General features: G+C 36.9%; 1 protein-coding gene across 1 annotated transcript in view; it reads left to right on the top strand.

The window, feature by feature from the left end:
- The window catches only part of LOC137046931 (sodium/potassium/calcium exchanger 3), a 79,154-nt gene extending 64,363 nt beyond the window's left edge, over window positions 1–14,791 (top strand). Inside the window, exons 9-17 of the mRNA XM_067424467.1 lie at window positions 1,334–1,387; window positions 4,747–4,889; window positions 5,002–5,168; window positions 7,003–7,213; window positions 8,425–8,591; window positions 8,747–8,861; window positions 11,580–11,692; window positions 11,788–11,853; window positions 14,207–14,791. Of these exons, the coding sequence (XP_067280568.1) occupies window positions 1,334–1,387; window positions 4,747–4,889; window positions 5,002–5,168; window positions 7,003–7,213; window positions 8,425–8,591; window positions 8,747–8,861; window positions 11,580–11,692; window positions 11,788–11,853; window positions 14,207–14,317 (1,147 nt within the window). The 3' untranslated portion in view covers window positions 14,318–14,791. The remainder of the gene's footprint in view (window positions 1–1,333; window positions 1,388–4,746; window positions 4,890–5,001; window positions 5,169–7,002; window positions 7,214–8,424; window positions 8,592–8,746; window positions 8,862–11,579; window positions 11,693–11,787; window positions 11,854–14,206) is intronic.
- Window positions 14,792–23,332: the final 8,541 nt, after the last annotated feature.

The following is a 23,332-nucleotide window of genomic DNA, read 5'->3' as shown; positions in this document are numbered from 1 at the left end:
TCGACACAGCTCGAGTTCCCTCGGAAAGGGAACCCTGGAGTATATTCAAATGATTATGAAAGTAATTCCAAAATCTAGTAGCGGTGGCTTTGGGAGTGGCCTTGTAGGGCACCGAAGCATTCTGGGAATTGTTGTCTTTCCTCCCCATGAGACAAAAAATACATTTTCTGTCTTTTATCAGTCTAGAAAGCACAAGTTAAAAAATAATTTCACATTTCTACTACATTAATGACCCCGTTTATATACAGATTCATATTCCCAGCGCTGAAGTACTCCTTTAAGAGGTGTTTTCTGCACGGATGAATCCCGGTTTTTACTGTACAGGGCAGATGCCAGACCGTGTGTATGGCGTTGTGTGGGTGAGTGGTTTGCTGATGTCAACATTATGGATTGAGTGGCCTATGGTTGCTGTGGGGTTATAATATGTGAAGGCATATGTTGTGGACAACGAACACAGGTGCATTTTATTGATAGCATTTTAAATGTCTGAGGCGGTCAGGATCAGTATCTGGTGTGAACACCATTTGCCTTACGCAGTGCAACACATCTCATTTGCATACAGTTGATCAGTTTAACTCCTCTTCAATGGCTGTGTGAAGTTGCTGGATATTGGCAAGAATTGGAACACACTGTCATATACGTCAATCCAGAGCATCCCAAACATGGTCAATGGGTGACATGTTTGGTGAGTATGCTAGCCATGCAAGAGCCTATTATATTTTCAGCTTCCAGGAATTGTGTACAGATCCTTGCAACATGGGGCCGTGCATTATCATTCTGCAACATGAGGTGATGGTCGTGGATGAATGGCACAAAAATGGGCCTCAGGATCTTGTCACGGTGCCTATGTGCGTTGGCCACTCAATCCACAATGTTGACATCAGCAAACCGCGAACCCACACAACGCCAAACATGCTTTCTGCCATCTGCCCTGTACAGTGAAAACCGGGATTCATCTGTGAAAAGAACACCTCTCCAAAATGTCAGACGCCATTGAATGTGAGCATTTGCCCTCTCAAGTCGGTTATGATGACAAACTGCAGTCAGGTCGAGACCCCGATGAGGACGACAAGCATGCAGATGAGCTTCTCTGAGACGGCATCTGAAGGTTTGAGCAGTAATTCTTTGGTTATGCAAACTGATCATTGCAGCAGCTGTCCGGGTGGTGTGAGGCTGGTTGGATGTACTGCCAAATTATCTTTATTATCATTATCTTTGAGTTCAGCTCATGAAAAATGGGGGCAAAAACAAAAGTGTTGTGTTTATAATTTAGTTCAGCGTATATCCTATCTATGTACATATTCACTAACAATCTGTATATCCGTTTTTATAGGTGGGAATCCATGCTTCTGATTTCCATGTATGGAGTCTATATCCTTATCATGAAGTGAGTATAAGTCAAATACATGTTAAGCAAAAATATCTGGTTAGGTTTGAGAGGAACAAACCTTGGAAGGAACTAAATTTTTTTTAAATATAATCTCAGAGTAAATACTGGTTAATTTAATGCTACGGGTTAAGAATTTCCATATTCAAGTTAATGCATGACACGTCTTTCCTCCATATGAGAGAGGACCAAGTTTCATTTATTGTTTAGAAAGGAGCCTGGATGAGTAACAGTGTTCTACAAAAAACAAAGCTTCTAGAGACTTCTAGATGACTACAGTCTTCATTAAGAACCTTTTAATGCCATTAGGGGAAGCTTAAACTGTCTAAATATGCCTGCTATGTATTTAGGAAGCTGAAGCCTGTTTTGTTGCAGAGGTGCTGATAATACAAGATATTACATATTTATCCCATACAGATGCAACAATCCTATTAAAAATATGGAGTATATTATGAAGGCTGGTGTGCTTGATGTCCCCATGAAGTGCCTTAAGAAAACAACGGCTCAAAAACCCTTTGAGAAATGTTTGAAATTTATATTAGTTAACTGTGAAACAGCTAAATTTACAATAAAGCATTTATTGATACATTTGCAAAAACTAGTTTTAATAATTAACAACGAATTTTAAGAATTTACATTCTCATTCATCACATTCTTTTAAAAAATATATCATTTTAGACAACAGCACAGCTTCAGGCGAGTATATTGTTAATATAGTAATAATGAAAAATACTTAAAATATCTGATGAAATTAAATTAGATGAACAAGAACTAATCGTTTTCACAAAAAGAACATCAAAATAATGCTCTGATGCATTGTATATAATATGTTTTTAGCAGGGGCGTTGGACTGGGGGGTAAAGGGTACCGAGTACCCAGGATTTTAGCACTGAATACTTACAAGAAATGTGTCTAACAGCTTTAGAGATAAAGCATGATTAAGAATTGCTAAATAAATAAAAAGAACAATTACAGATAGTGCTGCTTTAGATACTCAAAACCCACCAGAGGGGGCTAAAATTATATCAGAATGCATAGGTATGCAAAAGCAGAAATACTACTGGTCAAAAATTTGGAATCTTTAAATGTTTTTTCTTTTTTTTTAAGTATTTAATGCTCACCGAATCTGCTTGTATTTGATTAAAAAAACAGTAAACCCACTAATATTGAAATATTAGTACAGTTTAAAATGTTTAATATATTAACCAATGTGGTAACACTGTTCATTAGTTAACTACATTAGTTAACATGAACTAATAATGATCTGCATTTATAAAGCATTTATTTATCTTTGTTTATGTTAATTTCAACATTTACTAATTCATTATTAAAATCTTGTTAACATTAGTTAATGCACTTTGAACTAACATGAACAAACCACAATCAGCTGGATTTTTATTAAAGTTTACAAAGATGAACAAATAGAGTAACAAATGATCTGATCATGGTTAATTCATTTTAATGAAAACGTTAACTAATGTTAACTAAAATGACCATTAGTCTAAAGTGTTACCAAACATTTTATTTATTCCTATGATGCAAAGCTGAATTTACAGAATCATTACTCCAATTTTCACATGATCCTTCAGAAATCATTATTTCTAATATGCTGATAAAGTGCTCAATAATTAATAAATGCTGCTATTATTATCAATGTTGAAAACCGATCTTTGATTAATAGAATTTTCAAAATAGCTGCATTTATTTGAAATAGAAATCTCCTGTAGCATTATACATGTCTTTTTGAAGTTATTTTAAAATGCAATGATATTTCACACTATTATTTATATTTTTAATCCAAATAAAATACAGCCTTAGTGAACAACTCCTTTCAAAACCATGAAAAAATCTTACCGACCCCCAACTTTTGCAAAAATTGGTACCTATATTGGTAACACTCTATTATGTTGCTTATAAGCATGTATATTACTAGGATACTGCAGGACCTTATTCTACATACACTTCCTTAATCCTTCCTACCTACCTAAACTTAAATGCTAAAAAAATTAATCCAACTGCTGCTTTGTGCCAGTCATTTAATGGTGTCAATTATAGGTAACAATTCTATGAGAGAAAAACAAACAAACAAAGAAAAATAGCTTAGACAACGTGCACAAAAACCCTGCTGCTCCTGACGAAACATGATGTCTTAAGAAACAAACCGATCTGTTTCTGTGAGAAACCGAACAGTATTTGTTATTTTTTTACCTCCCAACGGCTGTAACTCCGGTCTGATGAGGTCAAATTGGTACGACCATAGATATATATTATGTAGATACCTCATTTGACCGATCCACGCAGGCACTAATGAGGAATCTATATAGATATGTATATATATATATATATATATATATATATATATACATATCTATATAGATTCCTCATTAGTGCCTGCGTGGATCGGTCAAATGAGGTATCTACATAATATATATCTATGGTCGTACCAATTTGACCTCATCAGACCGGAGTTACAGCCGTTGGGAGGTAAAAAAATAACAAATACTGTATATATATATATATATATATATATATATATATATATATATATATATATATATATATATATATATATATATATATATATATATGATCGCACCAGTTTAGACTTATCAGACCGGAGTTACAGCCATTGGGAAAACTTGATGAGACTCGTTATGATATGAGGTAAAAAAATAACATACTGTTGTGTTTCTCACAGAAACAGATCGATTTGTGTATTAAGACATCAATGTGTTGTCAGGAGCAGCAGGGTTTTTGTGCACGTTGTCTAAGCATGTGTTTTTGTTTGTTTGTTTTGCTCTCATAGAATTGTTACCTATTCACACCATTATATGACTGGCACACAGCAACGGTTGGAGTTAAAAATCTTCATTTGTGTTATACTAAAGAAACAAAGACACCTACGTGTTGGATGCACTGGGGGTAAGCAGATAAACATCTAATTTTCATTTTTGGGTGAAATAACCCTTTAAAGTCAGCATGAAAAGAAAGTTGCAATAACCTTTTCTTACCTATCGTGACATATATCAGCGTGAAATGGCTTCTCAAACAAGAAACTTGTAGGGCTGTATTGTAATTGGGACTTGATTTTGTTTTGGAAATTGATTGGATTGTTGTGGTTTGCTATTGGTTGGTCTCATGTGAATGACAGGTTGTCACGCCCTTGCACCAGTAAACATCTCATCAGAGAAGAGAAGATATGTCACTGCAAGAGGGAGAAGTTGATCAAAGACTCCAAGACATAAATAATGTGCAACAGTGATGTGTACAGATGAATAATTTATAATACTGCAATATTCCATAAAAAGGTTGTCAATTGCCAAAGAATAGATTTGATTTCATGGTGATCTCATTCGCAGGTTTAACAGTCAGATTGGCAGCTTTGTCCAAAGATCATGCAGAAGTCCAGTCCAGTGTTGTGTCAGGAGAGAAATGTCCACAGATAAAGAGGGTGATGAAGTGGGAGTCAACTGCAACACCTCCATGGTGCTGTTGAAGAAAGGTCATTTGCATGCATGCATGTTTTTATTTACTATAGCAGGAAAGCAGCGCCTCCACTACTTCCACTACTGGTGGGCCATAATATGCATTTGTTTTCTCTGTGTTGTCATCAGCTCCAGCAGGCTCAGGGCCAGAGTCTCCAGTAGTGATGGTGGATGAGCTGCTGATCTTGAAGCCACACCAGCTCTCATTCCCGGAGGCTGGGCTGCGTGTCATGATCACACCACATTTCTCCCCACGTACCCGACTGACCATGGCTGGACGCATGCTCATCAGTGAGGTAAACTTGCATTTTTTTATGATACCTAATAGTACAGAGAATTTCTTTCAAATTCCAGTTTATTTCCCAAATTCGTATAATTAATATTTAAAAATATTTTGGGCCCCACTTTATATTAGATGGCCTTAATGTCGCTGGTAGGATAGAACAGAAGGATCCAATTGCGAATGAACAATAATTTATTTCTCTAAATACACACGGTCGATCAGAACAGTAATGTCTCATAAGGCAGAAAGGCAGCTCAATCCAAGAAGGGGAGACGGCAGGGCACTGGAAGTTCCTCTGTGAAGCAGAGAGGCAACAGGCAGACGGTCGGCTGGAACAGGAACCGCAATCCCACGACGAACACGAAACACACAGGAAACCCACAGGACACACTGCAACGATCTGACACAAGACTGAGTGAGACACAGGAATATATGAGCCTGGTAATGAGGTGCAGCAGGTGAGAGTAATCGTGATGAGTAATCAGTGACCACGCCTGCAACAACACCACACAACACAGACAGAATAAAACGATGAATTCATGAACCGTGACAGTACCCCTCCCCCTAAGAGAGCCTCCTGGCGCTCCCAGGAGGACCTACCTGTCAATTGAAATCATCGATATGGGAATGATCCAATATGTCCCTGGCAGGAACCCAACTTCTCTCCTCCAGACCGTAACCTTCCCAGTCAACCAAGTACTGAAATCCGCGTCTCCTCCATCTAGAATCCAGAATGCGGTTAACCGAATACATAGGTTCCCCATCTACGAGGCGCCGGAACCGGGGAACCGGGACTGGCGGATTTATGCTGGACTGAAAAACAGGTTTTAATTTGGAGACATGAAAGACGGGATGAATCCTCCCGTACACTGGAGTGTTTGAGGCGGACTGTCACCGGGCTAATTATCTTAGTGACAGGAAACGGGCCAATGAATTTAGGAGTGAGCTTATTACTTACGGAGCGCAAAGGAATGTTCTTAGTAGAAAGCCACACTTTTTGACCCATGACGTAAACGGGAGGCTTAGACCGGTGGCGATCGGCTTGGGCCTGGCCTAGGCCTACCGACATGGAGCAGAGTCTCACGGGCTCCATTCCATGTGTGACGACACCTCTGGACGAAGGCATGAGCGAAGGGGACCGTGACTTCGGATTCCAGACTGGGAAAGATAGGTGGCTGGTACCCTAAACTACACTTGAATGGAGAGAGGCCCGTAGCCAACACTGGTAACGAGTTGTGAGCGTACTCAACTCAAGAAATCAGTTGGCCCCAAGAGGAAGGGTTCTTGGCAGCAATACATCATAACACTCTCTCAAGATCTTGGTTGGCTCGTTCAGTTTGACCATTTCTCCATTACATAGACAGAATGAGACGAAGAATTCATGAACCATGACACTTAAGTACTATGTACTTACATCAACAAAAAAAAGTACAATGTACTTACTGTGTTCAAATTGCATTACAAAACACATTTTTTGATGATATTGAGGTGTGATACGGGTAGAGTTAGAGACAGGTGTGCAGGTGTGGGTCAGTTTAAGGTTAGGTTTAGGTGTAAGGGAAGTGTGTAATTACAAATGTAACTACAGAAATTAATTACAGACGTAATTACATGCAGGTATTTTTAAAATGTAAGTACATTGTAAAAACATGTATGTACACAATAAGTGCATCGTATAAAATGATTAATTACAATGTTAGTACATAGTAGTTAAGGCCACCTAATATAAAGTGGGTCCATATTTTGTCATTTCTTTGAATGGCAATTAATAAACTCTTCCTGTCATTCCAAAACTGAAAATTCCTCACTTTGCCTCCTCTTTACCATATCTCTCCTGCTCATTTCAGAGACAGAGGCTCCTCAGGGAGAGCAGGACCCCAGTGAAGACATTTAGTTCTAGAGGGATAGTAAATGGAGGAAGTGCTGAAGCACAGCAGACACTTGAGGACACGGAAATAATGGATGGTAAGAAAGGAGTAAAGGTGGAAGTGGAAAACAATCAGCCTGAAGAAGAGGATGAGGATGGGGATGAAAGATTCAAGCCTCTCCATATTCCTGGTTAGTACATGAGAGCACATCAAAATGCAATGTATTAGTATTGAAAACATGCAGGTTTCGCTTAGTATACCAAGCATTGGTTTATTCATTTGGTAGGCCATGAATCTCTAGGAGAATTTTTAGTTACCTTTATCTAATATGTATTTTAATGTATGCAATAATTCAAGTCATTTATTTATGTAGTGGTTTATGCAATATAAATAGTTCACATGAATAAACAGGAAGATATTAGTGTTAATGTTGTAAAATTATGAAACATTCAATTTCAACTGTAGAGCAGCTTTACAGAATACAATAGTGTCAATATTCAGCTCAATTTAGTCCACCGTTGATACCGTTGAGTTCAATAACTGTGTTAATGCTATAAGATTCATCAGCTCTGAAATTAATTGGAAAGTTATGAAATTTGGTACACAGATAAAGGACAGTCTGATATGCCAACATAGCATATTTGGAGTCTCTAACTCAATCGCTCTAGCGCCACCAACTGTCCAAAGATGCACATACATTTATGCTAATAACTTTTAAACCATAAGGAACAGAAACACAATCTTTTTCCTCTCTCATTGGTTCAAGTTAATTCAAACACCCTATGATGTCATTTTCTACCATTTAGAATTTTCCGAAAAACCTACTTTTTCGAACTCCTCCTAGGTTTCATGAAAAATTAACCAGATCATCTTTAGACTATGGCGATAAAAAGTTATGGAATTTTAAGTTAATTTGTCTAAACGTTCTCGAATAACAAGTAATCAAATTTAACGAAAAGTGCGGCAAAATGGACGCTAGGCCATCTCCACATTGCGTAAGCGAATTCTGATGAACCTTGGTGTCTGTTATGACAACCATGCCCTGAGGTTACCTGCACAGTTCTGGCTAAGTGCCAGCTTTTTGCTTATAATTTCTCTTTAAATTGGATGCAGCATGCCAAACTGAAAGATTCCCAATTTTTCCATATCAGTCATTTTGAATTTTGCCTTAAAATGCTATATTTTACGAACGCATTGACACATTACTGTCTTCGGCACCATGCCCTGATGCTACTGGTTATTTTTATTTTTTTTCTTAAGATTAATTTGATTCTTATTGATTGATTCTTATTATTGTTCATTTATTTGTATTTGTTTTACAAAAAATATCCTGAGAAGTAATCAAAATAATGCTTTGATAACATTTTATGGTTAATTTTCTCTGTGTATTGTGTGCATTAGCTGGTTACTCTGCACGTATAAAGTGGTGTGTATCGTGGCCGCTGGGTGTTTTGCTGTATTGTACAGTGCCTAACTGTGTTTTGCCACGTTGGCATCGCTGGTTCATGATCACCTTTTTTGCTTCAACTTTCTGGATTGCTATTTTTTCCTACCTCATGGTGTGGATGGTAAGAAAAAAAATATATATACATATTTATTTTTTTTAAAGGACACTTTCTTCTTTCTAAATATACCAATCTTTACTTTCTTGTCATTCCATTGGTTGGTCCATTTTGATGATTATCATATTATCATGATTTGGTGTGTTGATAATGCTTTGCAGGTCACTATCATCAGCTACACACTAGATATTCCGGATTACATCATGGGAATAACTTTCCTGGCTGCTGGAACTAGTGTCCCTGACTGCATGGCAAGCCTTATTGTTGCCCGCCAAGGTGTGTAACCTTTGTATGCACATACAACTGTTTATATACATTCTTGTATTATCTTTAATATAATATTAACATTTTAGCGTTATTTACTAACAATGAACAATATTTCTAAAGCATTTATTATATTTATTATAATTCTTTGTTAATGTTAATCTCAGCATTTACTACTACATTTTTAAGATCCAAAATTGTATCTGTTAAAATTAGTTAATGCACTGTAAAGATGGATATTTAAATATAAGATTAACAAAGGTTATGAAACTCAGAAAGAATATATTGCTTGTTCCCATTCAGTCGGTCACTCTCGACGCCACATCGGATTTGCCGACGAATAGGAATAGGAACCTTTTTTCGTCGCCAACTCCGACGTAGCGTCTCCGTTCCCTCCTTCGGGGAACGAGGGTTACATATGTAACCGAGACGTTGTTAGTTCATGTTAATGTTTTAACTTTGTTAATAAATTAATTAGGGCTGTCCTCGACTAAGGATTTAGACAATACAATCAGAATTGTCGAATCTCTCTATGGTCGACTGATAGTCGAATCATCTATGTTCTCAGCCACTCCCTCTGTTCGCTGATTGGACCGGTAAAAATTTGTTCGGAGAAAACCTAAGACTACACAGCAGTCCCAGACGTAGTACTGAAGGAAAATGAAAATTGAGCGGAAGTACGTAGGAGGGCAGAGCCAGGCTAATCAGGAATAGCTAAGAAAGCAGTCTTGCATGCCTCCCAGAGTTCATCAATATTCTTTGGTTTCGTCTTCCATGCGTCCTCTTTCATCCTACCCCACATATGCTCAATGATGTTCATGTTTGGTGACTGGGCTGGCCAATCCTGGAGCATCTTGATCTTCTTCGCCTTGAGGAACTTTGATGTGGAGATGGAAGTATGCGATGGAGCACCGTCTGGCTGCAGAATTTGGCCTCTTTTATGGTTGGGAATAAGAGGTAGCTAAGATTTCTTGGTATTTTAGACTATTGGTGTTGCCTTCCACCCTGCAGATCTCTCGCACACCCCCATACTGGATGTAACCCTAGACCATGATTTTTCCGCCACCAAACTTCACTGTTTTCTGGGTGAATCTCGGATCCATTCTGGCTCCAGTAGGTCTCCTGCAACATTTGCGGCGACTGTGGTGTAATTCAACAGAAGAATCATCTGAAAAATCCACCTTCTGCCACTTTTCCAGCATCCATCCTTTTAGCAGGCTGTGGGCCTTGGCAAATGCCACACGTTTTTTCAATTGTCTTTTGTTTAGTGCTGGCTTCTGGGCACTAAATCGACCATGGAGGCCATTTCGAGACAGAATCCGACAAACTGTTCTGGTTGACACAGGGACTTCAGGTGACCAGATCTCATGGAGCTCTGCTGCAGTGAAAAATGGGCTGGCCTTGGATTTTCGAGCCAACAAACGGTCCTCTCGAGCAGTTGTCTTGCGGGGTCTGCCTGACTTGGGCTTGTCAAAAACGTCTCCAGTCTCTTCAAATCTTTTTTTTATCCTCTGTACTTGACGATGAGACACATTGAAGGTGTCTGCCACATCAGCAGTGGATCTGCTCTTCAGCCTCTTGATAATCAAAACTTTAGTCTCAGGGTGAATCTTAGGCATGTTTGCAGAGGTCTAGTTGCAGTTGATGTGAAGGTCTAGTGTACTGGGGTTCTTTTTATACACACTTGAGACCTAATTGATCCATTATTAGTCACAGGTGAAGCTCATATGACAAGGTGACAACACTTATGTCTTTGCAAAAATTGACTCAATGGGCTTTACCAAGCTGTGAATATTAGAATACTTTTTGAAAGTTTAGCTTTTCACTGAAACATTATCACAAAAGCTGGTGGGATTAAAATGAGCCATTTCTTGTAAAAAAAAATCTTGATTAGAAATATATTTCAGCGGCACTTTAGGTAAATTTGTACACAAGACTTTTGTCAGGGACTGTATATAAAAGAACATTTTGATAAATAAACCTAAAAAAATACCTGCCTAGAGAGGAAAAGAACACTTTGAGTGCGTTTACATGCACGTTCTGAAGCCGATTGTGCCTAAAGTGGGTGAAGACGTACGCGAAGCTCAGTTTTGCGCGCCTCAGGATCTCACTCACACCGCCACCTGACGCGCACATTATATACACGAAAGCGCTCTGTGGTGCAGCAGGATTTTAAATAACGTCCCGAGTGGCCGCGGACAGGCGCTGAATGCTGCCGCCAGTGTGTGTACACTCATTGAACGTGTTCTAATTTTAAAGGCGTGGTGCGAAGCTCAGCGCCCTTAAAGGGGTCGCACACCGATGCTCAGCGCTGCGACACGTCTTTAAAATATTGAGCTTCCCCATATTGCCAAAATGGTATGATCCTCGTTTCATAACACCCGCGAAGATTCGACCGTGACATCGGTGGTCGAATCAGTCTCCGCATTTCGATGCATCGAATCTTCGACTATTCGGGGTCACCACCTAAAATTAATAAATAATATGCATAATTTCATCATCTTCCTCAATCCCTAAATTACACACACACGTTTCCATGTTTTATGGGGACTTTCCATGGAGATAATGATTTTTATATTGTACAAACTGTATATAAAAACCACCATGTGTTCCCAGACAGACAAGGATACTGCGATCTTTGTGGGGAAAGTAGCGTTTACCAGGACCACACATGCACACACACAATTATTTTGAAAACGTATTACATTGATGTTGTATTTGGTGTCTCAGGTATGGGGGACATGGCAGTGTCTAACTCCATTGGCAGCAATATCTTTGACATCCTGCTAGGACTGGGCTTCCCCTGGGCTCTGAGAACTCTAGTAGTAGACCATGGATCTACAGTGAGCATTTTATTTCTTCTATAACCAAGCTGTTTGTCCAAAGCAAATGTGTTCCCGTCGATGCTTTCATCTGATTGGTCTGTCTTTTTTTTCAGGTATTCATCAACAATAAGGGCTTGGTCTATTCTGTCATCCTGCTGCTCGCATCAGTCTTCCTCACTGTGAGCAACCCAGTACTAAAACATACAATCCCTACACCAGAGATTCTAAAAACATATTTGGTCTGCGGATTAATTACAGTGGAAATTAAAAAAAACCTACAAATATTTTGATAACACTTTAGTTAAAGGTCCAATTCTAACTATTAACTAGTTGCTCATTAGCATGCATATATCTAGGATATTGACTGTTTATTAGTACTTATAAAGCACATATTAATGCCTTGTTCTGCCCAATACCTAAACTTAACTACCTTAATAACTAGTAATAAGTAGTAATTAGGAGGCAAATTGAGGTAAAAAAAAAAGTCGGAATTAATACGTAGTTTGTTAATAATGAGAATTGGACCCTAATCTAAAGTGTAACCAATATTTTTAACAAAAGATAACACTTTATTTTAGAGCATCCTTGTTACATACTCAACTATAACTAACCCTAAACCAAAATCGGTAACACTTTATTTTGTGACATGTACTTAACATAGTAATAACAGTAAATTATGCATAATTAAATGCAACTAACCCGCAACCAAACCCTAATCCTACCCTAACCCTAAATTACATGTAGTTACTAAATATTACTCACTACTTAAATATATAATTACACTGTAACAACACCGTATAAAGTGTAACACCAAACTCTACCCTATAGAAAGTACATGAAGTTAATTAATGGTCTGTTTCGATGCGCGCAGTAAAAGTTGTTTTACTATTCGAATCAACAGTGGAGTTTAAAAAATACGACAGATGGATCGACAACGAGGTTCAGGCTTTATTAAGCTTGTGGAGGACGAAATTCACAGTACTTTAGACTGCGATGGAAACTCAAACAGCAACAGGTCTGCCAATTCTCTTAGGGTGCGTTCACACTTGTAGTTCGGTTCGTTTGGTTCGTTTGGTCCGGACCAAAAAACAAAAACAAACATAATAGTCCTGGTCCGCTTAGCGTTCACACGGGCATTTTTAACAGCGAACCTAAAGTTATCGCACCAAAGGCACAGGGAGACGCTCACAACCTGATTGGTCGGCTTATATGACGTAGGAGCTCGTTTACCGAACATGCAAAACAATGCTGTGTGCGGATTACACGCGCGGGCATTTTATGCGTGTACATATGGCATTATTTTTTACCAGAGAACTCATGAAGAGCTCATGAAATGTTCAAAACAACGCTGTGTGCTGGATTAAACGCGGTCATTTTATGCGTGTAACACATATGGCATTATTTTTTTTACCAGAGAACTCATGAAGAGCTCATGAAATGTTCAAAACAACGCTGTGTGCTGGATTAAACGCGATCATTTTATGCGTGTACATGTGGCATTATTTTTACCCGCTGAGAACTCATGAAGAGCTCATAAAATGTTCAAAACATTCTAAACAGCAGCAGGATTTCCTCCGTTGTGCAAAAGAGACGGCCGTTCTGTCGTCTGTCCCTGCTAATAATGGGCAACACAGGAACTTTGATGAGAAGAGCCAGGTATGCTTTTTGTGTGTTTTTTTCTAGCATTTTCGAAACATGCTCGTCAGACCAAATATTGATGAGGCTCTTCCTCGTTGCTCTACGTTTGCCCTCTAACGTTAAAGTTACTAATTTTGGATAACGTACACCGATCTTTCCGCGTCGTCAAATCAGCTGCATTATGCGTGGCATCTTGTGACATTATACGTCCGGTTTTTGGTCCGTTTACATGTCTTTGGTCCGTGTTGCGTTCATATATCAATCGAACCGCACCAGAGTTCGTTTGGAAGCGGACCGAGACCCATCTTTTTAGCGGTCTCGGTCCGCTTGTTTGGTGCGCACCAGAGTTCGGGTGGCAGCGTTCACATATGTTCAAATGAACCGCACTAACCGATCAACCGCACCAGGGTTCGTTTTAATCGAACCAAACATGACAAGTGTGAACGCACCCTTAATTCTGATTTTATAACAAATGTGAGAATATCAATTCTTAGCAAAAAAAAATCTGAATATAAATAAAGATATGTCCAAATTGTGAGATACAGACTCGAAATGATCTTTTTTATTCTTTTATTTCGTACTTTCCATTGACTGCTACTGCAGAACTCATTTTCTGTCACCAGATAGGCTCTGTCCACTAAAAACACTGTTTGCAAACCCCTAAAATGATCTATAAGCCGGAAACTTACATCACCATATACTCTGAGAAATAGGAAATGCACCCCATCTGAACAGAAGCAGAAATCAAATTTTCCCCTCAGGGGATGAAAAATGAACCAGAAATTGGGATATTAAAAAGCAGAGGCAGTACAATCCCCCTAATCACACTCCGACTACCCACATACTCAGTGCTATTAGTGTCCATGTTACAGTAACTGTGTGTGTGTTTTATAGGTCCTGAGTGTGCATCTGAATGGTTGGAAGCTGGATCGGAAACTAGGTCTTGGTCTCTTGCTCCTATACTCCGTTTTTTTGCTCTGCTCTATCCTCTTTGGTCAGCTCTAGAGGCTTCACACGAGTTTATAACCTACAAATACTTTGGGGTTGAATTTTATAGTGCTTTTTACTGTAGATCAGGTACTAAATCTTAACTGATTTCATACCTGCATCCAATGTAGCAGCAAAAGGGAATGTTGTGTTCTACAGAATGGTTTTCGAAGCAGTCAAACTGAAATGACAGTGCTCAGATCCCATCAGTTATTTGTTCTGTCCATTAAGCACTGCTTCAAGCTGGAAGGTATACTGTATAATATAATGGTTTCTATCTTCAGTCTGACATCCTACAAGAACACTAAAGTATTAAAATAAGTGACTGTTTAGCTCCTTATAACTCTTTGCTGTGTTAAACCCTTGTGAAAAAGAAGTACACTTTAGCATACTTTTAAAAAGAGTATGTATTAGGGAAAAACACCTTAAAGTCTCCCTGTGGTGAAAATCAAGATTTTAATATTGTTTATGTTTATGTGGTGTTTTTAATATGCTTTAAGACACAATTCATAAATCAATGATAGTTCACAAGTGAGTATTTTCTCCTTAAAACTGCAGTGAACCAAAGAACTACCTTTTAACCAATCCTGTTAACGTGTAATTGTCAACGAGTAGATCTCTGAGCATGTGCGAGTGAGTGGAGGCGGAGCTAAATTGCATATTTATAGAACCGCATATACTGAATGAGCCAAAGGTTTAGAGTTAAATTCAAGCTATTCCAAGGATGACGTTTTTTCAAGGTTAAATATGTAATTTTGTTGATCAAAGAAGAGTTTTAAGGGATTGAATTATTGACTACAGGGAGACTTTAAAAGAACATATGTCAATATAAACTGAATGTACTGTCTTCAGACTCTAAATCAAAATGTATAATTTAAATTTATATTAAATGCGATCAGTTGAACTTTTGTCCCACTTCAGTTGGACTTGGGTACATCTTTATATGTAATTTCATAATTATTTCTATTGTCTTTGAAATATGGTTAGAGCACTACCGAATATATCGACATTAATTTATGGTAACCTAAAATATACTTTAATATAATTTCTGTTTAAACATCTATGGCATGTATTTAAATATATTACTAATTACACATTTGTAATGATGAATTTGCAATTTAGTACATTTAAAATATATCAACTTTAACTGTAATATCAGACCCTGTCCACACAAACATGGGTATTTTCAAAACCACAGCTTTTTCTTTGTGGCCTGGCCGTTCGTCCACACGCAAACGCAGTATCCGGACACTGAAACCACATTTTTTTGAAAACTCCTGCCAGGGTGAACATTTAAAAAAAAAACTCTGGTTGCAGTGTTGTCGTGTGGACAGTTGAAACCAGAAATTTTGGCTTGATTTGGTATAACCGGCAATACCATTTTTTCCAGGTTTCTGATTGGCCAACTTGGCTTTATGGTTAGGGTTAATATTGCCACCTGTTGGTTTGGCATGCTCTTTACAGCTTCATAGCGTGTTTTGAGTTTTCAAGTGGACATGATTTTTGTTTCGTTTTTTAAATCGAGGGGAAAACATATATAACATTTTGGTAACACTTTAGTATGGGGAACACATATTCACTATTAAGTATGACTTTTGCCTCAATAAACTCCCAATTTATTGCTTATTAATAGTTAGTACGGTAGTTTTTGTAGCATTTAAGTTTAGGTATTGGGTAGGATTAAGGGATGTAGAATAAGGTCATGCAGAATAAGGCATTAATATGTGCTTTATAAGTACTAATAAACAGCCATTATCCTGGTAATATGCATGCTAATAAGCAACTAGTTAATAGTTAATGACTGAACCTTAAAATAGTGTGTTAAAAAAGTGTTACCAATTTTTTTTATAAAAATACCAATGTACTTATAATTTATAGTGTATTTTTTTAAACTACTTTAAAGTAAAACTTTTAATTTGACTATTACAAAGTACACTTTTTAAAAAGTGTGCTTAGTCAACTGTCATGACTGTTTATTAGCACAATTTTGAAAAGTGTACTGTAGTAAAAAGAAAATTAAAAACTTAATTTGACATTAAGTATACTTAAATGGCCTTTTAATTCAATTATATTTTTTCTGCAAGTACAGTTTTAAAAAAATATATAGATTTTTAATGTTTGAATTACATTACAAGTGCACATTCAATACAGTTAAGCGCACTTCTTTTTCACAAAGGTATCTGTGTTGCTGTGTTAATTTATACAACAGTTCAGTTAGTCCTCAAATCTGATTGGCTGAGCTCTTCTGGGACGTTTCACACAGTTTGTATTAGTCTGCATGTCTGTGTTCAGAGATTTCCAGCCTCCATGTATACGGTCTCTCTCACTATTGAGGTAATGTAAAACTCATAGTGGAGCTGGACTTGAGTGATTACAAAATGCTGGAAATGTTTTTTTTTTTTTCCAGCCTTACTGATTTACTGATGTTCCAGACCAGCTTTCAGTCTGTTACTTGGTGACATCCGAAACTTCTGGAATTACATTTGAGGTTGCATGTGTGCATACACCTTGCAGAATATAAAAAATGTCAATTTAAAAATACAAAAATAAAAATGGAATCACACAAGCCCCCAAAAAAATTAATTTAGACAAATAAATCAGTTCAAAAGTTTACACATACTGCAGTTACGTAGATAATCCATGTTTTATTTTTTTTATTCAGCTTTTATTTTGTCTTGTGGACTTTATGTAATATTCTGTGGTGTCTGTATTCAGATTAGCTTATTTAGAGCAATATTAAATTCAAAACAGAATGCAGTTTTTATTATTCCTCATGTATTATTTCTTTAATTATTAGAATTGTGCAGTATCTAAAAGGTGTTTGTAAACGTATGACTACAATTGTATTTCAATATAGTTCTAAACAATACTTTATGAATTTATTGTTTATGGGGCAGATGTATAGAAATGAAATCATACTCACAGTCGTGCTGTACACGATATCAGCATTCAGACGTAGATAATTGCAGGAGTGTTAATTCAGAACAACATACTGTACCACATGACAGCATTAAACAAGTTGTTTTAGGTATATATATATATAAAGATCAAGCATGTATGTATCTAAGCTATATACAGTGTTTATGTAACTTAAATTAAATGGCTAAACATTTTTTATCAATAACTGCCTTTTAGATTACACGTTTTAAGTATTATAATTTAATTATTTTGTAGCGCTTTTGCTCTAATTTATTTTAAAAATGCGGTTACATTGTTCCAAAAAAATATTATCAACTCAAACGGTTTCTTCAATAATTGCACATTTTGATGAAAATCACTACTTTTTGAAGGAAAGGGATAAGTTCGCCTGAAAATGAAAATTCTGCCATAATTTTCTCACCCTCATGTTGTTCCAAACATTTATGACTTTCTTCGGTGGGAAAATGTTTTGAGTAATTCCTTTTTTGTTCCCAATATATATTAGGTGGCCTTAACTACTATGTAATAAACATGTATGTACACAATAAGTGCATTGTATCAAATAATTAATTTTAATGTTAGTACATAGTTACGGCCACCTAATATAAAGTGGGTCCCATTTTTTTGTGACATTCAACTGTTTCATTCCTTAAAATATCTTCTTTTGTTATAGAATTTTCATTTTTGAGTGAACAATTTTAAGTATCATTAAACACCACTTTCATAACACAATAGTAAACTAGTTAAAATAACAGCAGACTATTAAGTTCACTAGTTACTTTTGCTGTTGATCTTAATGTTTTGGAAATCAAGATCACATAAAGATCAGCACATCACATACAGTTCACTATTAGTATATTACAATTTAATTTACTCATTTATTGCTGTTGACTGATGGTAATAAAATCAATATGTCAGCATGAAAAAGTAACTACTCTGATTTTGTTTCCTTTTTCAAAATGTCATGTATACTCTAATAACAAGTACTTGGTTTTGTAAATGGATTATGTAATAGCACTGATTATATAAAGACTGTTTATTTACTGTAGTTATTGACAAAGTAATCACGTTGCGGTAATTGTCATTAATCTGTTAGCACTGACTGTAGCAATACTTCTGAATTCATAGACTGATGATTTGATATGTCTTTGATGATCTTTGTAAGTGAGTGTGGGAATACTTGTAAAAACAAAAGTTATTTAAGCGATAAACAAAACAACAACACAGGTTTGCCTGTAGTAGTAATTTTACGTGACTGTATTTTTGAAAGTAGTTTTTTGAAAGTTTAGTTTTATTTGAAAGTGTTTTTTTTAAACGGTTTGTAACTGGTTGTTATAGAATATAATACGTGTGTTACATTTTTTAGATATTTTCCCCTTCAAAAATGGTTCATTTTAATAGTTGTAAATGGAAAATAAAATGTTCATATTATATTGAAAGATATTTAGATAATTTTTAAGGATATTTGTTATTTATATAGATTTAGGCTTGTTTGTTATTACATGAGAGTACACAAAGTTTTACTGTCTATATTTACTACAATTTGCCTAGTTTTATAAAGTCAAGTTAAAGTGTTTATAATATTTCTATAGACATGAATACCTTCATGGATATGGTGTGAGTACTGTAGTGGTGTGTTAGGCTGGAGAAAATCAATGAGTGTAACAATGTCTAGTTTATGTTCTGCTAAAAGTTCACTAGACTTTTTTTTACTTGTCTTGTATTGATGTTCACATGTTTTAAAATGAAGTATCCTGCTGTACATTTTCACTATTGATACCATTCCTTATGTTGGCATATATATAGATATGCATTCTGTTACTTCTGTCCTGTGAGATTCAGAAAATTTGCAAAAACATTTGCTTCTTGTTTTAGAAACTGAATGATAAGTGCAAAGACAAAACAGTGATGCCACTAAATAATAATAATGGCTGAGAGTGAAAATCAAATGCTTCATGGCTTTTGTTCAACAAAAAGTCAATTCTTGTGTGCAATAAAATGTGCAATAAGGAGTGGTTCTGTCAGTGTTTATCGAGACACTATAGTTTTTATTTACTGTTTGATTTAGTGTTTATTCTTATGTTTTCAGGTTTCAGATTTTTCTTTTTCAGTGTGTATGTATATATATATTTTTATTTTATTTTTTATATATATGAAGAGTTAGAAGAAATTAGATAATGATACTGAGTGAATGCTGACGTTCATAAAATATCTTTACTTCAAACCCACTAAATCCCAGCATTTGCCCATTTACACACACATCCATTCATGTGTGTGTGAATGGGTTGGAAGGGGCATGACACTAGTCAGCAGGAGGGTAAAACTATTTTTATTTTCCTTTATACACTGCACACAGCAACATCTTTTAATAAAGCGACCAAAACTGCCTGCCAACTGAAAGACAAACTGACTATGGCTTTCTTATTTAGGTTTAAATAAAAGGCAATGCGATGGATAAACATTTGTAAAACGTTTTCTCATAACATTTTAAAGCCGCGATCGAAATACAGAACATCACACAAATATATAAAAGAACATGTAAAAAAAAAAAGAAGCTGATTATGCCTAAAGGGGATCGCACATCGGACGGTCAGAGCCGCGGTCTGAGGTATCTCAGGTAGGTTATCTCACACGCGCGAGCTCAATTTTACATCGACTTCTGACAGAAGAGCTCCAGGATGGGTGTATCTTGTAGCACAGGGTGAAATCAGTATGTACATAGACAATTTAAGGGGAAATATAATATAACTTTAATATAAAACCTTGAAATGGCGCTCTGTGGCGCAGCAGGATTTTAAACAACTTCCTGAGTCGCCGTGGACAGGCGCCGAATGCCGCCACCGGTGGGCGAATTTTAAAGGTGCGACGCTGAGCTTATCACCGGCTCATAGCGTCTTTAAAATATTGAGCATCCCCATATTGACAAAATATGGTATGATCCTCGTTTCATCGGTGGTCGAACCTGGCTCCACACATCGATGCTTTGAATCTTCAACTATACGGGGTCATCCCTAAATGTGTGTGTGCGTGTGCGTACAGGTGCTGGTCATATAATTAGAACATCATCAAAAAGTTGATTTATTTCACTAAGCCCAGACGAGACGCTGCTGACGCTGTCTGTTGTTCAAGAGTGGCTTGACACAAGGAATGCAACAGCTGAAAACCATGTCTTGCATGCGTCTGTGTGTAGTGGTTCTTGAAGCACTGACTCCAGCTGCAGTCCACTCTTTGAGAATCTCCCTCACATTTTTGAATGGGTTTTGTTTCACAATCCTCTCAAGGTGTGGTTATCCCTATTGCTTGTATATTTTTCTACCACATATTTTCCTTCCCTTCGCCTCTCTATTAATGTGATTGGACACAGAACTCTGTGAACAGCCAGCCTTTTTTGCAATGACCTATTGTGTCTTGTCTTCCTTGTGCATGGTGTCAATGGTCGTCTTGTCAAGTTGACAATATTCCCCATGATTGTGTAGCCTACAGAACTAGACTGAGAGACCATTTAAAGGCCTTTGCAGGTGTTTTGAGTTAATTAGTTTATTAGAGTGTAGCACCAGGTGTCTTCAATAATGAACCCTTGCACAATATTCAAATTTTCTGAGGTACTAAATTTGGGATATTCCTTAGTTGTCAGTTATAATCATAACAATTTAAAGAAATAAGCATTTGAAATATATCAGTCTGTGTAATGAATATAATATACAAGTTTCACTTTTTGAATGGAATTAGTGAAATAAATAAACTTTTTGATGATATTCTAATTAAATGACTAGCACCTGTATACAGTATATTATAAAGCACTATTCTAACGAAGCAATATTCTAACAAACCAATAGTTATTTTACTATATTTATTTATTTCATTTCATTTATTCTCATTTCACACATCATGGATTTGCATTCAAAAGGTTTTCTATTGCAATGGGAAGTGTATCATGTATTCCTATAATAAACATACATATGTAATCATACCATACAAAAATGTGAAAGTAAAATGGTATAAAAAATAAGTTCAATCCATCTAGTATATAAATCAATTTGTTGTATAATCAAACAAACAATATAATCCTTGTTCAGTAATAACCTGATTTGAGATTAAAAAATATATTAAAAAAAAATATTACACAACTGCCCCATATGTAATATGTACTGAGAATCAGTAGCAGCTCCTGACTGTAAAATTAGGTAGGGCTGATTTGGGGTAATTGCTAAATATAAGCAGAATGCTTTTGGCTAAGGTTTCGTTATTCAGCCTGAGGGTGGTGCTCTAATGTTTACAGGCTTTAACAGGTTACTTCACCAAAAATTTTAATTCTGTCACCATTTACTCACTCTCATGTTGTTCCAAACCCGTAAGACTTTCATTCATCTTCGGAACACAAATTAAGATACACTATATTACCAAAAGTATTGATACACCTCTCCAAATAATTGAATTCAGGTGTCCCAACCACTTCACCGGTCAACTGTTGGTGGTATTATAACAAGTGGAAGCAATTGGGAACAGCAGCAACTTGGCCAAATAAAATCATAGCAGGGACAGCGTATGCTGAGGTGCACAGTGGCCAGAAGTCACCAACTTTCTGCAGTCAGTAAATAGTTACAGTCCTCCAAATTTTGTATGGCCTTCAGATTAGCTTATGAACAGTGCATAGAGAGCTTTATGGAATGGGTTTGGTGGAGGGGGGATTATGGTGTGGGTTTGTTTTTTAGGGGTTGGTTTAGGCCCCTTAGACATTAACTCTTACTTTTGGACAATTTCATGCTCCCAAGTTTGTGGGAACAGTTTGGGGAGGACTCCTTCCTGTTCCAACAAGACTGCACACCAGTGCAAAAAGAAAGGTCCATTAAGATGTGGATGAGCGAATTTGCTGTGGAGGAACTTGACTGGCCAGAGTCCTGACCTCAACCTGATATAACACATTTGGGATGAATTAGGCCTGAGACTGCGAGCCAGGCCTGTGAATGATGTGTGAGTTGATGAATGTTTATATGTGAATAAAAGTCTAAAATCAATCTGTTCATCATATAAACCAATCAAGTCTTTTCAGAAAAATTGGACTAAACCACTCAATATGGATTAGCTTTGCATTCTCTTTATGAATTTTTTGACGCATCAAAGTGGTATTTGTGTAGCTGTCAATGGAGGGATAGAAATAACTCAGATTTTATTAAAAATATCTTGATATGTTTACCAAAGATGAACGAAAGTCTTGCAGGTTTGAAATGAAACAAGGGTGAGTAAATGATGACTATAATTTTACATTTTGGGTGAATTAACCTAAATGTAAAATTAACCTTTTGAGTACACATGAAACATGCATAGATTGCTATCTTAAAAATTAATTTGATGGACCTACACTGCACCACATAGGAAGAACAGATATGTCACTGACTTGATGCAGATTAATATACACACAGCTGAAGCGGATTGACGTTGTCTTGGTCTGGAACGAGGTTTATGTCAGGTAACATTAAAAAAGGGGGTCAGTCTGAAATCTGATCCAGTGGCTCTCAGTTAAAGCATACTGCAGTTCCATTTTTTCACTACAGATTTACAGTACACTGGAAAATAGTGGGGCGCTGAGCTGGGGAGCACCTGCTTTTTCTTAGCATTCATTTCCATGGTGACTCCTGGATTCGGCTGAGACTGAGAGTTCAGGGAATTTGTGACGGTAAGTTATCCTTGCTTTATGGGGAGTATTCAGGAAGCAGGTTATGACATACCTGGGTAATGCCACATTCCAGTCAACCCGTAATCGTGTTTTTCCAACCTTCCAGCAGTCAAACTTCCCCCCTGTGAACTCGTACAGCAGATCAGGCTGGGTTTACCCAGTCTAAGTTTGGCGTGACTTTGCCTGGAACGCTACAAAGTCGTGAGTCATGGTTTGCTGAACTTGTAACTTACAAGCTCAAAAACCTGCCTGAAATGCAGCATTTTGGAACCATCATACCTCGAGTAAGCAAGGTTCGGGTTAATTAACCTAGAGTTCAGGGTATATGTGACGGTAAGTTTACCTTGCTTTCTGGAATACCCCCCACTTCTTTAATTACATTTGCATTCCAAACTGCATGCAGCACTTCATTCACGATTGAGGTGGGTGGAGTTATGAGG

This window comes from Pseudorasbora parva, chromosome 1 (genome assembly GCF_024679245.1).
Source record: "Pseudorasbora parva isolate DD20220531a chromosome 1, ASM2467924v1, whole genome shotgun sequence".
In the NCBI taxonomy this organism is placed as follows: Eukaryota; Metazoa; Chordata; class Actinopteri; order Cypriniformes; family Gobionidae; genus Pseudorasbora; species Pseudorasbora parva.
Note: the sequence above shows the minus strand (reverse complement) of the source record. Positions and strands in the feature narration are given on the sequence as shown.